Below are 22,486 nucleotides of genomic sequence, written 5' to 3' on the forward strand. Positions count from 1 at the left end.
TTTGCTTTCTTTTTTTTTCTTTGTGTGTGTGTGTGTGTGTGTGTGTGCGTGTCGTGGGGGCGTGGGCGGCCATAAATAGCAACCACATGAGGAAACGGTGCGTGGGAGGGCGGGGTGAGGGCGGGGAGGGTGGGATGGGCGTGGAAGGGTGGGGGAGAGGGTGGAGAAGACGTGGGTGAGTAGGGGAGGGGGGCGTGTGGTGAGAAATCAAAGGGAGGGTGGATGTAGGTGGATGGGTGGGTGAGGGTGTGGGTGGGAGGGTGAATGGAGATGTGGAGGGGGGAGGGGTGTTGATGGGTTAAGAGATAAGCTATTGTTAGTCAAGGGTGGGTGGAGCATGAGTGTGAGGGTGGATGAATGGATCAGTGGATGTGGGTGGATGATTGAGGGTTGGTGGATGGGCGGATGGGTGGATGGGGAGTAGGTAAGGGCGCGCAGGAGTGTGGAAGTGGGGTGGAAGTGAGTGGATGCTTGGGGTGGGTCGTTGAAAGGGTGGGTGGGTGGGTGGGGGTGGGTGAGGACGTGGAAAGGTGTGGTATAAGAGTGGATGAATGGATGAATAGATGAGTGGAAGTGGGTGAAAGGTAGGGGTGGGTCAATGAATAGATAGGTGGGTAGGTGGATGAGGATGTGGATGAACTGCAGGATAAGCTGTTGCAAGTCGTGACAGGCTGGTGGATGTATCGATAAGGTGAAGGTGAGTGGAATAACACATGTGGATGAAAGTGGAAAGGTGTGAAAGAATATGAGAGTGAGTGGAGGCGTGAAGGGGATTATAGGTTTTTATTTTTGTTTACAAGGAAGCACCTCAAGGACAAAAAAAAATGTGGATGGGTGTGTGGATGGGTGGAAGCGTGAACGAGTGTGGATGAAGAGGGATAAGGGTGGAAGCTTGTAGGAAAGGGAATTGATGAAAGGTGGGTGGGGGGGGGGGGGAGAATACGGGCATAGAGGTGTGGGTACTGAGTAGGTCATGGGTGAAGGGGTGTATAGTGAAGTATGGGTGTGGGTGTGGGTGGGTATGGGTGTGGGTGTAGGGGTGGATGTGGGGCGTAGGGGTGCGGGGATGGAGTAAGTCAGGGGTGAAGGGGTGTATAGAGAAGTATGAGTATGGGTGTGGATGTGGTGTGGGTGTATGGATGTGAGTGTAGGGGGGTGGATGTGGGTAATATGGGTGTTGGTGCGAGGATGTGTGGGTGGAGGTGTGGAAGAGTTGCAAGTGTGGTAGACAGGGTGAGAATGGAAAGGTGAAAACGTGTGAAGGTGTTAAGTAAAGGGGCGTTCTTTACTATGAATGTATGTGTATAAGTGTGTTTGTAAGTGTCTGAGAGTGAGTGCGTTAGATAAAGCACTGAAGGACTTACGGGCGAGGTGGAAAGTGCGTAAAATAAACCAAAAACACGAAAAATAAAGAAAAAATCCCGGAAAACCATTACCAGCACGAGCAACCAGGAAGCGAAAAACGAGTCTTCGAACGAGAGCACCGCAATTTTTACTTCAATTACAACACAACCCGCGACAGCTATTACCTCGATCTCCTTCACACACACACACACACACACACACACACACACACACACACACACACACACACACACACACACACACTTGTTTCTGTTGATAGTGTAACCGTTCTCTTGCACAAACCACGTAAATGATAATAATAATAACAATAATAATAATAATAATAATAATAATAATAATAATAATAATAATAATAATAATAATAATAATAATAATAATAATAGTAATGATAGTAATGATAGTAATGTTAGCGTTGTTACTACTATCGCGTTTGTCTGTCTGTATGTATATGAAGGACGGTGTAGAGGGAGGTATTGTAGGGGGCGAGTGGTGGAAAGGGGGGCGGGGATTGGGGGACCGGGGGAGTGGTAAGAGAGATGAAAGATATCGTCTGGTCAGAGTCTACAGAGGCGTGTGAACAAAGGTAAACACACACACACACACACACACACACACACACACACACACACACACACACACACACACAGACACACACACACACACACACACACACACACACACACACACACACACACACACACACACACACACACACACACACAGACACACACACACAGACACACACACACAGCCATGCTTCAGGTAACTCCTCTGCTTCCGGCCGCTACATTTGTGGAGAAAACGCTAGTAAATAGAAGGAACTGACGCTGCTGTTTGATAAGGAAACGCTTGACTGAGGGAGTGGTGGGGTCACGTGGGGGGGGTGGAGGTGGAGGGGGAGGGGGAGGTGGATGGGTGGGACTGGGTGGCATACTTTAACTCCTCAGTTAGTGGAGCAAAGGAGTGACGCGTGCCTCCTCCTCCTTCTCCTCCTCCTCCTCCTCTCTTCCTCCTCCTCCTCCTCCTCCTCCCCAAGAAGCGTGAGGTAAGGATGAGTGGAGACGGAGGGTGGAGCGTTACACTATTTGTCATTATTCCTATATATTCGTGATGGTGGAGGATTCTCTCTCTCTCTCTCTCTCTCTCTCTCTCTCTCTCTCTCTCTCTCTCTCTCTCTCTCTCTCTCTCTCTCTCTCTCTACCTATCTATCTATCTATCTCTATCTCTATCTATCTATCTCTCAGTCGCTTACTGGTGGACTCCCTTTAACTCCAAATGTCGGTTTTCGTCATCCTTTTTTTGGTTCGTGGAAGATACTCAGTAGGACGCCCTCGATGTTTTCTTCAAACCCATATTTTAATCGTTAGGTGCATTGTATCAAATTAAACTATTTGTCATTACTTATTACTGGTTAATGGAAGATTTTCGAATAAACTTGCTATTTAATTAAACTTGCTCTATTCAATCGTATGGTGCACTGACACAACACTACGTAATATTGAGTATAAGACGCAAACGAGTCGCAGGAAGATCACGACGAACACTTTGTACTCAAGTATTCTAAGCATCGTTTGTTTAGTTTGTTCCAGTCAGTCTTTACATATACATGATTACCCTCAGTGCCAATGTGACGGAGATGAGTACGCGCAGCTATATACCTACATCTTACCTCCAGATATACCTCTAGATATGAGTGTACTCGTATATAATAGAGACTGCTCAGGAAAGTGCATTATGGCGTGACTGTCAGTCGTAAATTCAACGAAATTTTACTCCACACCACCACTCAATCTTCAAGCATGCACATTATATCTTTATTGGTGTCTGAGACGAGTGCCATTTTATATATAGATTCCAGAACGAAGTACATTATGGCGTGACTGTCGATTATAAATTCCATAATGTCCCACTCCACACCACCACTCACTCCACAAGCACGCACATTATATCTTTATTGGTGTGTGAGACGAGTGCCATTTTATATATAGATTCCAGAACGAAGTACATCATGGCGTGACTGTCGATTATAAATTCCATAATGTCCCACTTCACACCACCACTCACTCCACAAGCATACAGTTTATTGTGTTATTGGTGATTTAGACGCGAGTGTGTGACAGTGAAAGAACCGCGCACCACGAAACTACGCATTCCAGCAACACTTTGACGGAATTACACCCGCGCCGCCCTCGTCAGACTGATGTACTGCCTGGCTGCGTGTACGTGACGAGGTGTGTTTGCACGGAGTCAAGGTTAAGTGTACGGAAGGAGCGAGCAAAGTGTTTCGCCGCGTGACAAACACCTGAGAGCGTTGGGTTGAAGGTTTGGTTTCTTGCATTCGTCTGTCCCTTTGTGTTATTATTATTGTTGTTATTATTATTATTGAGGTCCATGAAAGGGCATCAAAGAAAAATGAAAAAAGGATATAGAACTTTGTGTTATTATTGTTGTTATTATTATTTTTAAGGTCCATGAAAGGGCATCAAAGAAAAATGAAAAAAGGATATAGAACTTTGTGTTATTATTGTTGTTATTATTATTATTGTGGTCCATGAAAGGGCATCAAAGAAAAATGAAAAAAGGATATAGAACTTTGTGTTATTATTGTTGTTATTATTATTTTTGAGGTCCATGAAAGGGCATCAAAGGAAAATGAAAAAACGATATTGAATTAAACAGCGCAACGTGGTTATTATATTTGGGAGCCATGAAATGCCGTCAGGGAAAAAAAATATAGAGACTTAAGCAGAGCAAACATGGTTATTGGGAATCAAGAAAGGGCAGCAGGGGAAAGAAAATGAGACTCAGAGTAGAAAATAGGATAAAAAAAAGGACAGTGACAGTAAAGACTAGAATGAAAGATGAATGAAAGAGAAAGACTTAAAGAGTGTAGAAAATAAAATAGAGAAGACAATGACAGTAAAGGAAGGATGAGGATAAGTAAGTAAAGTAAAGTAAAGCAAAATAAAGTAAGGAGAAGGATGAGAAAAAAGAAAGACACAAAAACAATACCTAATGAGCTTACAGGTGTGGGTGTTAGCTTCCCCCTTCAACTTATCACCGTCCACAAACGAGGCAAGTGTGTGACGTGTGTTTGTAATTTCCGAGACAGGTGGGAAGCTAAATTTTTGTAAAGGTAATATTTTGGTGTGTTAGAGGGATTCGCCGCCACGGACAGTTTTGATGGAGATTGGCTATTGGTGTAAAGAAGGAAAGAAAGAATGGAGAGAAAGAAGAAAGGGAAAGAAGGGGAGATGAAAGACCAAGAAACGAAAAAGTAGAAGAAAAAATGAATGAATGAATGAAATAAATAAATAATGGAAGAAAGAAAGAAAGAAACAAGACTGAAGGAAAAGACTCAAAGAAAGGAAATAAATGAAAGAATGAATGAATGAAAGAAGGAAGGAAACAAGGAAACAATTAAGTCAGGATATAGAAAAGGGAGAAAGGAAGAAAGGAATGAGAGGGAGAGATGGAGAGAAAAATGAAAGTGAAAGAAAAGAAGAAAGTTACTAAATATTCAAATCAACAAAAGAAACGCATGAATAAACAAGCAAGTAAACAAACCATGAATAAACAAACAGGTAAACAAACAAAGAAATAGATAAGAAACAATAAGCAGACAACCCACAACGGCTAACGAAGAGGCAGAGAAAACCAGGTGGGAAAGTTTTACGAGACTCGAGAAAGGAAAGTAAGAAGATTTTTATGATTATTTTTTTTTCTAAACACTCGACGAAACTGTAATGACATAACCACATCGTTTTACCTTCACCTGCCGCGTAATCACCAAACCAGCGAGAGGTAATAATACACACAAACAGACTAACTTTCTCTTCCAAAATTAGTTATCCCCCATCAGAAGACAGAGAGACAGAGAGACAGACAGACAGACAAACAGGCACTCGTCCACCTGTCTTAAAGAGTAATGCAGGCAAGTAGAGATGGTTGAACATGGAAAAGAAAGGGCGGGAAGGGTAGGGAAAGGCAGGAAGGGGTGAAACAAGGTGAGGTAGGGGAGGAAAGGTAAGGAGAGGTAAGGTTAGGAAGGAGTGCGGTAAGACAGAGCAGAAAAGGATTAGGAAAGGTAGGCAAGGAAAGAGGATGGGACAGTGATACAGGGTAGGAAAAGGTAAGGCAAAGGAAGGAAAGAGTGGGACAGGGGAAGACTTGGTGGAAAGGGACAAGGAAAGGTAAGGAAGGGAAGTGAAAAGAACAGGGTAAGAGGGATTAAAAAAGGGCAGGAAAGGGTAGAGAAAGGTAAGGGAAGAAAAGAAGAGAGCTCAGGGTAAGAGAGGAACAGAAGAAGAGGTAGATAAAAGTAGGGAAGAAAGAAAGGAGAAAGGGAGAAAGATAAATAAAAGAAATAAAAAATAAAAAAGTAGTAGGGTAAAAAAGAGCAAAAATGGATAAAGGTAAAGGAAAATAAGGGCATAGCAGGAACAAAAAAACTGGGGCAAGTGTAAGGTAAGGAAAAGGTAAGGGAGGGGAAGAGGGTGGAACGGGGTGAGACAAGGAAGGGAAAGGAAAAGGAAAACTAGAGGAAATGTCGGTATGGATAGAGGGTAGGTCAGGGTAAGGCAGGGAAGGGAGGGGTTGTGTAAGGAAGGCGGTAATAGGGAAATGGGGAGGAGGAGGACGAGGAGGAGGAAAGGAGAAGAGGAAGACACGGTTAGTTGAGTTTAGGGTGACGTATGACCTTGACGATGAGAGGAACAACAGAGAAGTGATAAGGTCCTCCTCCACATACCCGCTACCTCCACCATCTCCACCATCACCCTCCACCTCCCACCATATCACCTCCACCCACGCACTACAACCACAACTCTCATCAACTCCAATCCACCTTTACCACCCCGACTATCACTAAAATCACCACCATTATAACTACCACCAGCATCATGACCACCAACGCCACTGACAACCAACTCCCTACCACTACCATCGACCACCATCACCAGTTTCATCCCCCCATCAGCACTGTCACCCCCTACCAGCCACCACTATCACCACAACCACCACCACCACCATTGCTACCACCTATATCTATCCACCAGAATCACCAACCACCACCATCACTTCTTCCTTCAAAACCACTACCACCTCTTCCACAACAAGCACTTCCACCTCCAATCCACCACCTTCCACACCACCACAACTACCTAATCCACTCATTCACCATCACCACCATCGCTACCACCAGCCTATCAACCACCATCACCTTCTCCAACACAACTAACACCACCTCCACCACTGACAAGCGATGCGTATGCGAGATTTAACTACTCCACAAAAGAAGATAAAAGATGAAGATAAGAATGATAAGATACAGCCTCCTCATAAACAATAAACAAGCATCCCTTTACTGCCACGCCTAAGCTCTACTAACTCTACCTGATATCACCTGTCGTAAATCACTCACAAACTCACCTTCGCCTCCGTTCCTTCTTACCCTCCACCTGGCGTAACATTGCCTGTACGATATCATTAATCACGTCTCACCTGAACTAATCGCCGCAATCTCAGTATATTAGATTATGTGTTACTGTATAAGCTGGTGTGTCGTATGTAAGGTTGTGAGGCTGGGGAAACCGTGTAGAAAGAAGAACCGTTATTTTGGGTAAGGCATGACTCGCTAGATCGGCACTTTGGTTTTGTCTCGGTTGTTCCGTCAAGACCTAACCCAACGTACGAAGACTTGTGACCGATATTGTGTGTGGGTCTTCCTCTCTTATTTTCTCAGCTCCTTCCTTTCTTCCTTTCTTTCTTCTTTCGTGTGTTTTCTTCTTGCTTTCTCTCGCTTGCTTTTCTCTCTTTCTTTCTTTCTTTCTTCCTACCTTACTTCCCTCATTTCTTTTCTTCATATTTTCTTCATTCTTCCAGTTTTTCTTCATTCTTTACTTTTTTCTTTCTTTCTTCCATTTTCCTTCCCTTTCTTTACTATTTTTTTCATCCATTCTTTCTTCCTTCCTTCGTAATTTCCTTTCGTTCTCTCTCTTTGCAGTAAACTCAAACAGAAAAAAATGTATGCATGTTTTCTTTCTACTTTTTCTTATTTTTGTTTGCTTTCTCTTTCTTTTCTAGCGGTCTGTCCAACTTCTTTACACACACACACACACACACACACACACACACACACACACACACACACACACACACACACACACACACACACACACACACACACACACACACACACACACACACACACACATTCAATTTCTCTTCCTGTTAACCATTTCCGTCACATCTCAGTAATTTGATGGCACGATCGTGATGGACTGAGAGAAGGAGAGAAAGAAGAGAAGGGAAGGAAGGAAGGAGAGAGGGAGGGAGGGAGAGAGTAGTAAGGAGACAGGAGGGAGGAGATGGAGGGAGGGAGGTATAGGGGAGGAGTAGAGTAGTAGAACAGGTGGGAAGACGGACAGGTAAGATTATTAGAGGGAAGGTGACTATTGCACACCTTAATAACTATGTGGGTGGATTGAGGGAGGGAGGGAGGGAGGGAGGAGGGAGGAAAGTAAATGAGGATGAGACGCAGGGGAGAGAAAAAGGAGGGAGGGAGAGAGGGAGGGAGGGAGGGAGGGAAAAGTTGAAGAGGACAAAAAGAAGAAGAAGGAAAGAAGGAAAAAAGGAAAAAAGGAAAAATGAAAGAAAGAAAAACGGGGCAAAGAGAAAGAAGGAAAGAAAAAAAGAATGAAAGAGTATGAGAGAGAGAGAGAGAGAGAGAGAGAGAGAGAGGCAGGTGCTATCAATCTATGTCAGTCAATAACTTACCGATCTGAGATGAGATGCATACTCCATACGAGGGCGGGGAACGAAAGAATGAATGAAAGAGATAAAAAGAAAGGAAAGAGAGAAAGCAAGAAGAAAACCGTTCCTCTCGTCTCTATTACACGCGTCATCACTGCAGGAGGAGCGGAGCCTCGGTCACTGCGGGCAATTTAGAGGCGCCAGCTGAGGCATCGGCGGCTGTGTTGACAAGCGAACAGGTGCGATCGACTTTCCTTCTGTGTCGAGGCCGCAAGAGAGAGAGAGAGGGGAGGAGGGCGAGGAGGGAGTGGAGAAGAGGGGAAAAGGAAAACAATACTCTCCTTCTGCCTTTCCTTTTCTCCACACGCCCACCTTCCCCACTAATCCACTTCTCCTTGCTGTACCCTTGATTAATAAAGACAGAGAGAGAGAGAGAGAGAGAGAGAGAGAGAGAGAGAGAGAGAGAGAGAGAGAAAGTTAATAGGAGAGAAACAAAGGATGACACGGGAGAGCAGGAGAAGGAAAAGGATGAAAACAAAACCTGACTGAAAAATAACAGAAAAAAAATATATAAAGAGATTTGAGAAAGTGGAAAGGAAGAGGGTAAGAAAAAAAATCTAACTTGTTGGAGAATGGAAGACGTGGAGAAAGAGAAAGGGAAAGAATTAAAAGAGAGAGAGAAAAAAAATTAACGATGAAAAATGGAAATCGAGTGAGTAGGAAAAAAGGAAAAAAAGAAAGTAAGAGGAAATGTTTTCGGGGAAATTTTTTAACCAATTACAGAATGATGAAGCTGAAAATTAGGAAAGAATAGGAAATAATGAAATATACACAGAAAAACAAAGGAAAGGGTGAAAAAATAGAAACAACAAGAGATATGGAGGAGGAGGAGGAGGAGGAGAAGTGGGAGAAGGGATTTAAAGACGAGAGAAATTTTTTTGCAAACACTAAATGCTTCTAACACTCTCTCTCTCTCTCTCTCTCTCTCTCTCTCTCGTCAATTAACTTTAATCACTAATTCGCTCCCTCCAACTTTATTAACTTTGTCGGATAAGTTCTTCAATTTAGCCCCTGGAGATAATTTCGTCAGCGTTGGCACCACTGCTTACAGGTATACACGTGTGTTAACATTCATTCTGATAGTCTTTGGCAATACTGTTTGTGTTCATTCTTATTTGGCGTTGTTTGTCCTGTTTCTCATTAGTGTTGCTGTTGTTGTTGTTTTATCCCTTTTATTGTTTACGGTTCTGTAGTCATCAGTGGCGCCCCTTGTATTGTTTGTCTGTTGTGCACTTCAAGATATCTCTCACCCAACCCTTCTGTCCCTCCATATTGATAGTCTTCAATTGTCCTATTCCTCCTTATCTCTCATCTCTTTCATTTTCTCTTTCTCGGCGTCTCAGGTGTTTTTGGGGCGGCTAATCGTGTCCGCTCTCCTCCCTCTACCTTATTCGCCTCTTATAGGAAAAAATAACAGTTGGCACTCTTCGTCTTAGTCACCGTTGGCACTACAAAGCCTTCCTCATCTCTGTTGGTGGTTATTTTCCCTACTGTTAACATTATACTCATCCTGGTAGCTGTTGGCACCACTGAGTTTGATAACTACCTTCCCTACTGTTGGCACCCTTGTTCTCCTTCAGTGTTACCTCTGTTTACTGTTGGCACCACTGTTTTTTTATCCCTACCCTCTTCTCTACCCTACTGTTGGCACTCCTGGTCTTCGTCACCACTCCTGCTGGCCCCGTCGTTCTTCTTGGAGGCAGGAAATGGCCTCGTCGCCGCGCTGGTCAGACGCCGCCTAACCACAGCGATCAGTCAATTAACTTTTCCTCCTCTCCCCCCGCTAAAATCTTTTGTTACTTTCACACACTGACGAACTCGTGCTCCTGCCCCCCCCCCCACCCCCTTTCCTCCTCCTCCTCCTCCTCCTCCTTCTCCTACTCCTTCTTCTCCTCCTCCTCCTCCTCCTCCTCTTCGTCCAGTCATGACAATACATTATTTTTTGATGAATGGTTATGAGCAGGCAAAAACTACTGCCATGAGAGAGAGAGAGAGAGAGAGAGAGAGAGAGAGAGAGAGAGAGAGAGAGAGAGAGAGAGAGAGAGAGAGAGAGATTTAATTACTCGTTCGAAAGTGTTATTTGTGGTGTAGCATCTTACCTCCTCTCTCTCTCTGTTTATCTGTTCTCTTCTACATCTGTTACTCTCGTTTTTTATCTATCTATCTGTCTATCTATCTATCTATCTGTCAGTATAGGGTCGAGTGTTTCAGTGTTTCGAAGTCTCCGAGTCCGCTTCGTTTCGGTGTTCCGTTCGTGCATCGTCTCCTGATCCTCCTCTTCTTCTTTAGTGTTCTTCAGAGTTAGTTGTGCGGCGGTGTGTTCATTTGCGTGACGTGTGCGTTCGTGTGTGTGTTCTCTGTTTTGGTGTCTGCTTTGTTTCTGTTATTTTTTTTCTATATCTCCTTTCCATATTCGTCTGTATACGTCTGTCTTTCTCTTTCGGTTTTCATGTTTGTCTGTACGTCTTTTTTTGTTATCCGTTCACTTTCGTTTGTTCGTCTTTCCCTCTTTCCCTCCTTTTATGTATACTCACGTTTCTCTTTCTCATTCCCAGACTTTTCAAACTGGTCAAACTTCTGTGTCTCCTATTTTCTGCATTTTCAAGTCTTCGTTTGTCTGTCTCTCTAGATCTAACTATTTCTCTCTTCCCTTAACTCTGCATCTAACTCATTTTCTCTGTCTCACATCTCTCTAATAAATCTTAATTTGTCTAACCAGTCTCCCGCGTCTGTCTCTTTCTGTCTCTTTCTCTGCCTCTTTCTCTCACGGTCTTCCTATTTGTCTTTCCTGTACTCGATTCTGCTTGTATCTCACGGCAAGGTTTCTCTCTTCTCTCTTCTCCCCATCATTGCCTTTGTGCCTCTGTCAATTAGGTTTCTCTCTTCTCTCTCCCTCATTGCTTCTCTGTGTCTCTGCCTCTGTTAAATTTTCTCTCCTCTCTCCCTCATAGCTTCTGTACCTCTTGTTTCTGTTAGGTTTCTCTCGTGTCTCCTTCATTTCTTCTGTGCCTCTGTGTGATAGTTTCCTCTCTCATTGCTTCGGTGTCCATGTCTCTGTCTGTCTGTCTCTACGTCGGTAAACACGTGGGCCTAATTGGGGCCGTGAATCGCGTGACAGCGAGGCGTGACAGGAGGGTTACGGCTCACGAGGAAAAGGTAAGTTATGATGATCTCTCTTATTGTTCAGGTGGTGATGGTGATGTGCAAAGATGTTGATGGTGGTGATTTGTAAGGTTGGATGATGCAGGAAGATGGTGATGGTGGTGATGATAGTAGTGATGGTGATTATGAAGATTTGTAAGAGCGATTTATACAGAAAGAAACGAATTGGTCTTCACTAATCTAATTGCACTTATTTTTCAATGGTTGTTTCGTATTAATGGATTATTGTTGATGATTTATATAGAAAGAAAACGTTGAACTGGTCTTTACTTATCTAACTGTAGTCTTTCTCTTTCTTTAAATGGTTGTTTTGTATTGATTGATTTTTAAGGAAGAAGAGGAGGAGGAGGAGGAAGAGGAAAAGGAGGAGGAGGAAAAAAAAGGGAGGCAAGTCTTCTTCCTCCACGCTTCACCTCCTCCATGTAACAGTCATAAGGGTTGGGGGAAGGGGAGGTAGGGGGAGAGGCCGACTTGCGAGGGAGGGGATGGGGAAGGGGGAGGAGGAGAGGGGGAAGTAAAGGGGGGTAGAGGGGGGTAGGGGGTAAAGGTGTCATTCTCCAGGTGTTCCAGTTTCTTCTGTGTGAGAGAAGTTATAATTTTTTTCGTGTGTGTGTGTGTGTGTGTGTGTGTGTGTGTGTGTGTGTGTGTGTGTGTGTGTGTGTGTGTGTTAATGAATTGTAGTGTGAAAGAGAAAGGTAGATTGAGAGGTAGTTATGTAGTTTAATGGTTGGCAAGCTCAGACATAAGGTTTTAGTAATTGCATAGTTAGATCATTGGTGGTTTTGTCAGTAGAAAGGGAGGAAGGTAGGTGAATTAATACGAGTAGAAAGAGGGAGAAAGTAGACTGGTTAGTTGTGCAGATTGGTAGGTAGTTATGTGGTTAGATAGCAGATGTTTAAGTAGGTATATAGCTAGATAATAATTGGTTAAGAAGGTAGAAAAGTTGGCAAGTAGATACGGAGAGAGAAACAGAGGGAGAGAGAGGGGGAGGGTATGACAAAAATAACTTCTAGATTACAAATTATTATCATCGGAATTATCGGTAAATCTTAAGAAGCACCACTCCACCCCCTCCACTACCCCTTCTTTCACGTGCTACATTACTACGAATATTGGTTTGGAGTGGTGATACTTAAGATTAACCGTATTATCATTTCAGTGCTAATACATATCTCTTCATCTACTACAACTACTTATATTACCTAGCTTCTCCTCTCCTCTTCTCTTCCTTCTTTTTTTTTCAGGGGTATAAAAAGAAGAGGGAGTGGGTTAGTGGCGAAGGTACAGGTGGGGGAGAAGGAAAGAGAGTGTACAGTTGTATGGTGTAGGTTCCTGAGTTGTTCTGGTCTTTCCTTACAGCCAACCCCCCCATCACCCCCCCGCCCCCACCATCACCCCCCCGCCCCCACCATCACCCCTCCACCACCACCATCACCCCCTCACCACCACCATCACCCCCCCCTCCCCCACCATCAAGCAACTTACTCTCCCACACACGTTCCCAGCACCCTTCCCCTGCATCCCTGCCCCCCTGCCCCCCCTGTCTCCCATCACCCCTGCCGGCACCACCAGCCCCTGCCATTAGCCTGCAGAGAGGTGGTTTATTCGGTTTTCATCAGTAGTTCTTTTTGTTGTTGTTGTTGTTGTTGTCTCTCTCTCTCTCTCTCTCTCTCTCTCTCTCTCTCTCTCTCTCTCTCTCTCTCTCTCTCTCTCTCTCTCTCTCTTCCTTTCGCCAACAGCATTAGCTCGTTAGTCTGGTTTGTCTCCTTTCTCCTCCTTTTCCTCCTCCTCCTCCTCCTTCTCCTCGTTAAACCTGTCTTCGTGCAGTGATGTTTATTGGGTTGTAAATGTTTATCTAGGCTCATTGGCGTGGTGATAGTGAGGCTGTGATGGTGGTGGTGATGTGGTGATGATGATGGTGGTAGTGGTGGTGATGTGGTGTCGGTGGTGGTGATGTGATGATGATGGTGGTGGTGATGTGGTGATGATGGTGGTGATGTGGTGATGGTGGTGGTGGTGATGTGGTGATGATGGTGGTGGTGGTGATGTGGTGTCGGTGGTGGTGATGTGGTGTCGGTGGTGGTGATGTGGTGTCGGTGGTGGTGATGTGGTGATGACGGTGGTGGTGATATGGTGTCGGTGGTGGTGATGTGGTGATGATGGTGGTGGTGTCGGTGGTGGTGATGGTGATGGTGGTGATGGTGGTGGTGGTGTATGTGATGTCCATTAGTTGCGTATGAATCTCAAACACTGCTGCAGTTAGGCAAACACACACACACACACACACACACACACACACACACACACACACACACACCAAATCAATCCACATTATATTTATTCATTTTACCATTATTTTTACTTTAATTCATTGTTGCATCATGACCTTGGGACGCGCCGGTGTTAACAACCTGCCCGCTTCCCAAGGTGTGGCGATAAGGCGCGTCGCGTTACTAATTAACTACGCTTCACTGTCACCAGGAAATGTTGCAGCTCGGGACAATACTCCCTATCGCAGTGCCGCGGCATTGCCATGGTGTTGCGACACATATCACACATTCACATGTACATTATAATATATACACTACATATTCCTATTTTTTGTTTATTTGCTCATTTTTTACTAGGTTTTTTTTTCTCCTTTTTAATTACGGTAAGTTTTATAGGTGTTTATTTTTTTTAAGAGCTGTCACTCTTCACTTTGCATTCTCGTCTACATCTCACACCTTCTTCTTTTGTTTATACTCTCATTAAGTTGTGTTCTCGCTCTGGGGCCCATAACTTTTCTCTGCGTGCCTTTGTTTCCAGGTATAACATTTTATTCCACAGGTCATTCTCGTATTAGTACTGCGGATGTTTTCAGTCTCTTGTTTACTCTATACGTTCTGATATTCTTGCATACTGACACGGTGTACCCTTCTGCTTAGCTATACACGCAGTACGCTTCCATCTGTTTACCTTATACACAGTTACTTAGGTTACAGTTATATAGGTATCGTAGACGTAACTGTTCCTTCTTGCCCGCTCGTAGTCATCTTTATAGCCCTCATATACATTCCTTTACAGCCTCCTTAAGTTTTATCTTCATTTCCTTCACACCGTCGTCTCTCCTCACACTATTCTACGCACACTAAGGTTCATATTTTCAGACATTTAAGGACTTACACACCCACATTTGATAAAGCTTTCGTAGAGGTCGTGTCAGTGTTTCCCTGGGTAACTGTGTGAGCCTAGTGATAGTTTGACAAGGCTTCTGCACCATGAATGTGAAAAAGCACGCATGAGAACCCGACTTATCTCCTTTTTTGGCCTTTGGAAATATTTGTTGTGAGAGCCGAAAGCGTCTGAGAATAGGAACCTCGTCTTATTCTGTTAACTCGCTCTCGTTCTTAAAACCGGCCAGCCAGCCTCCCCTCTTCCTCCTCCTCCACCTCCTCCTCCTCCTCCTCCTCCTCCCCCTCCTCCTCCGCCTCCGCCTCCACACCTCACTTGGCCTCGTAACCTTAGCAACCCCAGGCCACTTTCCCTCGTGCCGAAGTGACCTGGAGACACTTGGGGAGTGCTTTAAAACTAGTCATGTCTAGGGGGAGTATCCTGAAACGTCAACACCGGCCAACTCACCCTCCCCCTCTCTCCCTCTCACCCTCCCTCTCTCTCTCTCCCTCCCTCCCACCCCCGCCCCAGCTGACCTTATCAACACTGACACTAGACCTTCGAGCTTCCATGAATGCACGGTAATGCCACATGTTTTACCTTCTTACCCCTTCTACCTCCCCCTCGCCCTCTTTTTATAAGCTCCTTCCCTACTCCTTTTTATTATAATTTTCTCTAGTTTTCTTTCTTTCGCCTCCCATCCCCCGTTTTTACACTCCCTATATTTCTTTTTTTAATTATTTGCTCTAGTTTATCCCTCTCTATTTTATCTCTATCTCTATCTATTAGTATATTTATCTATCTATCTATCTATCTGTCTGTCTATCTGTGTGTTTCTGTCTATCTTTCTCTCTTTGCTACAATCTTTTTTTATCTTCTCCACCGCTCGTCCTATCTTATATTTCCTCCGTAGTCATTTTTTTCAGTGTAATTTCTCTAGTTTCTCTCTCTTTTCCTCTCGATCACAGTCTCTATCTCCTGTTTTTCTCTTTTTATCGCAATCTATTTATCTCTCTTTCACCGCCTCTCCCCTTTTCTCCAGATAAGCGCCTGCTCCACCGTATCATCATCCTCTTATCATCCACGCCACACCTAAGTAAGCAAGAGAAGCAAATCACGGAGAGTTAACACAAGGAACACAAGCAGGAAAACCGTCTGAAACCTTGGATAACGATAATCTGTCATGTATCCTAAAAAAAAATCGTTTACCCCAAAAAGACTCATAATCTATTCATTAGTGTGTATTTATCCATTAGTAAGCATCACTCTCTGGTTAGTCAGTACTCGTGTTTAAAAAAAAATGTGCTTGGAAACTGAGATAAGGTTGAAAAATGCTCGTGGAAACTGAGGTGAAGTAGAAAAATGCTCGTGGAAATTGAGATGAAGTAGTAAAAATGTTCATAGAAATTGAGATGAAGTTGAAAAAATGCTCGTGGAAATTGAGATGAAGTAGTAAGAATGCTCGTGAAAATTGAGATGAAAGTAGTAAAAATGCTCGTGGAAATTGAGATGAAGTAGTAAGAATGCTCGTGGAAATTGAGATGAAAGTAGTAAAAATGCTCGTGGAAATTGAGATAAAGTAGTAAGAATGCTCGTGGAAATTGAGATGAAAGTAGTAAAAATGCTCGTGGAAATTGAGATGAAGTAGTAAAAATGCTCGTGGAAATTGAGATGAAGTAGTAAAAATGCTCGTGGAAATTGAGGTGAAGTAGAAAAATGCTCGTGGAAATTGAGATGAAGTAGTAAAAATGTTCGTGGAAATCGAGATGAAAGTAGTAAAAATGCTCTTGGAAAATGAGTTGAGTTAAAAAATGTTCGTGGAAATTGAGATGAAGTAGTAAAAATGCTCGTGGAAATTGAGATGAAGTGGTAAAAATGCTCGTGGAAATTGAGATGAAGTAGTAAAAATGCTCGTGGAAATTGAGATGAAAGTAGTAAAAATGCTCTTGGAAAATGAGTTGAGTTAAAAAATGTTCGTGGAAACTAAGATGAGGTTAAAGAAAGTGCTCGCGGAAACTGGGACGAGGTGAAATAATGCTCGTGGAAAATGAGATGAGGTTAAATAAAAGCTCGTGGCGATTGAGATGAGGCTGTAAAAATGAAAACAAATGTCAAACGTAAAAATCAAATGAATCCACCTTCAGGTATTTCTTTTCCATGCATCAGAGCGAAATAGTGAAAACATCCCGCGGTTAAAAGAAAAAATGTAAGAATGTTTTGCTCGGATGAAGAGTCCCCCAAATCAAGCATCATGTGGCCAGGGAACATTATAGATACAAGGAGGACTAGTTTTTTTTTATAGGCCCATCCATGAGCGTATCCTTGCACAGCTTAATAAGAAAAGAAAGAGGCTGTGAGGCGGCGGTGATAAAAGAAAAAAAAAACATTAGAGCAATATAAAAACAACACTCGAGGTCACTATGAATTCGCACTTATGTAGCATGGAAATAGAAGTAAAGGTAAAAAAAGAGGAAGTGAAAAACAACAGTGACCGAGACCCTGATTGTTTTTTGTTTTTGTTTTTGTTTTTTGTCGTGTGTGTGTGTGTGTGTGTGCGTGTGTGTTTGTGAGTAACATTTGGAATTTAAAAGTCGTGTGGCCAATCGAGAGAGAGGGAGAAAAAGATCACAACAAACTGCAAAACGACAACTAAAACAAAACAATATGAACAAAAAAAACAATAACAATGAGAGAAATAAGACACTACCACCTACAGCATAAGGAACAACGATAACAACAATACAATTACCACTAAGAAGAAGAAGAAGAAGAAGAAGAAGGAAAACAACAACAACAACAACAACACTCCCTAACATTAGCTAGGGGGGGGGGGGCACGAGAAGACGCAAACCACAGCACCTCTCATGACGCTGGGTAGTTACCTTTTTTTAGGATTCGTGCCCCGCGTTTCCTGCCGCGCCTCCTTCAGCCTCCCACAAGGTCACCGGCCCCCGCCAACCTGCAGGGACTCGGACAAAGCGGACCTCGGACCCCCAGGCGGCTAAGGATCTGTCTACCCTGTCCCCCGTCCTGCCCCGGCCTGCCCCACCCACCCTGCCCGCCTACCCGTCCCCGGCCTGCCCTTCCCGTCCCTGCGATTCCCTCCCGCCCACATCTCTCCCTTTGTCAAGACTTCTTATTCAATGCCTCCCTGTTTGACCTGCTTCTATGTGTGTGTGTGTGTGTGTGTGTGTGTGTGCGCGCGTGTGCGCGGTTCATCAGGTTTTCATACGTCACACAATACAAGTTCTGAACGTGGTGAACGGGGGGATGGAGGTGGGAGAAGAATAAGAGAGTATGGGAGATAAGGAAAATGAGAAGGTGAGATAGATGAGGGGGAGGGACAGGAACGAGAGGGTATGGGAGATAATGGAAATGATGGATGAGAGAGAGGATGAGGGAGGAGAAAGTATACGGGAGATAAGGGAAAAAGAGGATGACGGGGATAGATGAAGAGAAGGGAAGATGGTGATGCGTGAGGGGAAAGGTGAATGAGAGAGAGAGAGAGGAAAGAAAGTTGAGGGAGAAGAAAGTTCGGAGAAAGGAAAGCGACAAGAGGATAACAGGGGGGTGAGGGAGAGGAGGATGAGGGAGGGTGAGGCAGAAGAGTAATATCAGAGAGAAAACGAAGACGCAGAATGAGATAGAAGAACATAAAACAAAGGAAAACAAAATGGAGTGAGAAAAAGAGGAAATACGAGTAAGCGAGGGTAAGGGAGAAGAGGGTGAGGCAGGCAGGGAGTCAGGCATTAAGGGAGGCAGGGAGGGTAAGGGAGGGAGGGAGAAGCAGCCTACTGACCTTTACGAGAGCTTACAATACATGCATACAAGGCCATACCACGTCGATGTGTGTGCGTGTGTGTGTGTATACAAAACGGTGTGACGCATAGGTGACTCATGCACACGGAAAGTTAATTAAAGGTGTAGGAGATAATTATGTCAGGTGTCTATAAAAGCGTCTCGGGTCTGTATGGGAAGTGTCACGTGTGTAAAGAAGGAACTAGATGTGTATTGGGGAGTGTCAGGTGTGCATGGGATCTGTCAGGTGTGTGTGGGAGTATCAGGTGTGTGTGGAGAGATGTCATGTGTGTATGGGAAACGTCAGGTGTGAATGGAAAGAGTTAATGCACATGGGAAGGTGTGAAGGATATATAGAAGTCAGATGTGTATGCGAGAGGAGGAGTCAGGTGTATAGGGAAGGCGTGGAGTGAGATCAGATGTGTATATAATAAAGTGCCACATGTAAACGGTAAAAATATCTGGTGTTTAGGAGAGAAGTGTCAGTTGTGTAAAAGATGTCAGATGTGTGTAAGAGGAGCCAGGTGTATAAGGAGGGCGTGGAGTGAGATCAGGTGTGTATATAATAAAGTGCCACATGTAAACGGTAAAAATATCTGGTGTTTACGAGAGAAGTGTCAGCTGTGTGTAAGAGAAAGATGTGTGTAAGAGGAGTCAGGTATATATGGAAGTGTGCATGGATAGATCAGGTGTGTATAGGAGAAGTGCCACCTGCAAAGATATCAGGTGTTTACGAGTGGAGTGTCAGGTGTGTAAAAGAAGGATGAGTGGAAGGCTTGTACCATATGTGTGTGAGAAACGTCAGGTGTGTATAGAAGTGCCACCTGCAAAGATATCAGGTGTTTACGAGTGGAGTGTCATGTGTGTAAGAGAAGGATGTGTGGAAGGCTTGTACCATATGTGTGTGAGAAACGTCAGGTGTGTATAGAAGTGCCACCTGCAAAGATATCAAGTGTTTACGAGTGGAGTGTCAGGTGTGTAAGAGAAGGATGAGTGGAAGGCTTGTACCATATGTGTGTGAGAAACGTCAGGTGTGTGGGCGGGGAGTTTGGAAATTGGCGTTACGTGTGTGCTTTCAGGTGTGTATGGGAACTGTCAGGTGTGTGTGTTGAACATGTTTTGGAATTGGTTTAAAGGTATAGCTCTTTTATTCAACGGGTGAGTGCATGGCGTCCCCCCTCTTCTTCTCCGCCCCCTCCCCTCATCTTCACGCTCCTTTAACTTCGTATCCCCAACCTAAAAAAAAACGTAATATTTGCCAAACTCACTTTCAATCGCACCGTATTTGTCGTTCCCCCGCCCTTCCCTCTCCTTGCTCCTCTCTCCCTCTCGCTAACTCTCACTCCCTCTCTCCCCCCCCCTCTCTTCTCCCCTGCTAGTGTTTTTCTGTGTATGTAATTTATCTTTAATTACGTTCCTTTGGTGTTTTGTTTTTTTCCTTCCCTCAGCGGGTCAAATCACTTACTGAAGTAAAGAAAAATCTAGCACCGTTCATGAGCGTCACTTAGTTACCTGGAAAGCGTAACAGGTGGTCAATTTAAGCTATAATTGGGTTCAGATTGTGTATACGTGTGTGTGTGTGTGTGTGTGTGTGTGTGTGTGTGTGTGTGTGCGCGTCCGTCCATCCGTTCGTCCGTCCGTCACGGCCAAGGAACACTCGCATAGGCAACAGGTGCGTCCTCGGCCAGCGAATCTACCACCACCGGTAATTCCCTTCGTCAGCCCACCGGTACTTCATCAGCAGTACATTCCAACTTAGTGAACATCAGAATCCCCGAGCCCCGCGCCCCGGGCCCCGCCCCAACACAGCCGTGACGCGAGGGGACGCCTCAACACTCACCTTGGTTAGCCTTTGGTCTGACGTGAAGGTGGCGATGCCCGCCCTGACGCGGTTCTTCACGCCCCTGACTGTGCCCTTGCAGCTCTTGATGGTAGACTCCTGCTGCGGGGAGAAGATGTCCCGGATGCCCGCAAAGCCCTGGCCGGCCTCCTCGTCGCGACACTCGTACAGGGCTCGCGCCCCCACATTTTCACAGGGCCGTTGCACCCCCATTGGACGCCAGTTGTCCAGGTACACGGGCGAGGTGCGAGGCGACTCCAAGTCCTCGTCAAGCAGCGAAAATGAGGAAGGAAAGGAGATGGAGGAGGCGCGGGAGAGCACAGGGCTGGCGGGGCAGGAGGCGCGACGGTGGTGAGTGTGGCGTCCAGCAGACCACTGGCCCGATACCACACGCGTGCCCAGGTGCCCGCCACCGCCCCGCTCAGGGACGTCCACTCGCCCGTGTTGTTGACGTTTATGTTGTAACTCCTGCCATTTCTCTTTGATCTCCTCGAGTAGTGCCTCGGGCAGGGTGAGCTTGCCGCCGCCGGGGCGCGGGGCGCGACGCGGGGGCGTCCAGAGCACCTTCCTGCGGCACTGCTCTGGCAGGGAGTCGCTGGACAGGTTACTCTCGTTGTCTGAGTCTGAGGCAACCTGGCGGTGCAGGAGAGGCCGTGTCTGTGAGGGATGGCCGCGGACCGTGAGCGGCGGCGTGTCGTGTTCTGAACACACGCCTGAGTCGGCCACTTCCTCGGAGGGCAGCGAAGACGTGCCGCTGTGGGTGGAGGGCGCCGGCGAGCTGCTGCGAGGCCAGTCCCCGTTCTCGCAGTAGGATACGTCGGACTTATCTCGTATCTTATGGTTCAGCTGAAGGCCATTAGTGGTCAGGAGGGGGTGAAAGGCGCCCAGTGTTTCGCGCGGTGAGGCCAGGGCACCCATGCCTGCGGAGGGCAGTTTCCTGGGCGGGGCGGTGTACAGGGCAGGGACGGACACAGATCTGGACGATAGTCCCAGCAGCGGCCCACCGTTGGAGTGGTACTGGTGGCACCCGCGGGCGGGCATGTTCCTTAGGGTTATTGTGAGAGGTACACGGTGGTAAGCGAGGCACAAAGTTGTTCACGAACACCTGACTCAGCGAACCGCGCGCCTCCCGCACATGGCACCGGCACTGACAACACTCCTCGACAGCGGGGGTGAGCGGCGCCGACCGGTGTCTGCCGCGGAACACTCGCTACGGAAAGTCGTTCACGTGACTGTTGGAGGAGCACCGTAACACAGGCACCGAGCAGGAGTGTCGTCCGTGGCCGCGTGTCCCGCTGCCGCACGTCTGCCGCTCACGCCGCCACGCCGCCTGTTTTCAAAGTCCGGCGGCGTTGCGAAATTTGAGAGCAAAAACTCGTGAATCTCGTGCGTGATTTCTTAATGTTATCGTGCGCCTGACAGCGCGGCGCGGCGCGGCGCAACAGGTGTTCGGAGGAGGTGAGTTAGCGGTGCCTCGGCTCCAGGCCCTGTGCCGACCCCCCTTCCGCGCCCCCACCGCCCCCGCCACCTCCGCCTTCCTCACTACCGTCTCTGCCTCCCTCCTCTAATCCCTATCTCCCTCTCCCCTCACCCCCGCCTTCCTCTCCCCGTAACCATCTTCTGCCTTCTTCACCCCCTTCATCATTCCCCTCGCCTCCTTCACCTCGGCCTGTCATCCTGTCTTCACTCCCCTTCCACAGCACTGGCTTTCCTCTCTTTTCCTCCGTCACACCCTCCCTTCCTTCTCTGTCACACCCTCACTTCTCTCCAGCACCTCCCTCGAAAAAATTCCATAACCTCCTCCAGCAAATTGTTCCTTAATTGCTAACAATATCCCAGTGTCACCCTTCCACCACCACCACCGCCATGAGCCTCAGAACAGCGCCATCACCTTAGTGCACGAGTTATAAGTGTGTCGAGCATAAATTACATGTATAATGATTCTCTCTCTCTCTCTCTCTCTCTCTCTCTCTCTCTCTCTCTCTCTCTCTCTCTCTCTCTCTCTCTCTCTCTCTCTCTCTCTCTCTCTCTCTCTCTCTCTCTCTCTCTCTCTCTCTCTCTCTCTCTCTCTCTCTCTCTCTCTCTTCATTTTTCTTGTCTGTCGTTTCTTCCCTTCCCTCCTCTCTTCTCCCCTTCCCTTCCTTTCCCTTCCCTCCTCTCCTCTCCCCTTCCCTTCCCTTCCCTTCTCATCCTTTCCTTTCCCCTTCCCCATACTTCCTTTCTCTCTTCCCTTCCCATTTCTCTTCTCTTTCCTCTCCTCTCCTCTCTTCTTTCGTTTCCTCTTCCTCTCTTCCCTTCCCATTTCTCTTTTCTTTCCTCTCCTCTCCTCTCCTCTCCTCTTTTGTTTCCTCTTCC

At 45.9% G+C, this 22,486-nt stretch overlaps 1 protein-coding gene and 2 long non-coding RNA genes across 3 annotated transcripts in view; 2 read left to right on the plus strand and 1 right to left on the minus strand.

Moving 5' to 3' along the window:
- Positions 1–21,547, minus strand: part of LOC126982551 (uncharacterized) — a 46,596-nt gene extending 25,049 nt beyond the window's left edge. Inside the window, exon 1 of the mRNA XM_050834701.1 lies at positions 20,132–21,547. Within this exon, the coding sequence (XP_050690658.1) occupies positions 20,132–21,172 (1,041 nt within the window). The 5' untranslated portion in view covers positions 21,173–21,547. The remainder of the gene's footprint in view (positions 1–20,131) is intronic.
- LOC126982552 (uncharacterized) lies at positions 10,289–17,011 on the plus strand. The gene is made up of 3 exons (XR_007735235.1): positions 10,289–11,334; positions 15,536–16,196; positions 16,323–17,011. It is a non-coding gene; the product is annotated as an uncharacterized LOC126982552 (long non-coding RNA).
- On the plus strand, positions 17,060–19,618 carry LOC126982553 (uncharacterized). The gene is made up of 3 exons (XR_007735236.1): positions 17,060–18,980; positions 19,097–19,152; positions 19,266–19,618. It is a non-coding gene; the product is annotated as an uncharacterized LOC126982553 (long non-coding RNA).
- Positions 21,548–22,486: the final 939 nt, after the last annotated feature.

The sequence above is a fragment of the Eriocheir sinensis genome, chromosome 51, assembly GCF_024679095.1.
Source record: "Eriocheir sinensis breed Jianghai 21 chromosome 51, ASM2467909v1, whole genome shotgun sequence".
Classification (NCBI taxonomy): domain Eukaryota; kingdom Metazoa; phylum Arthropoda; class Malacostraca; order Decapoda; family Varunidae; genus Eriocheir; species Eriocheir sinensis.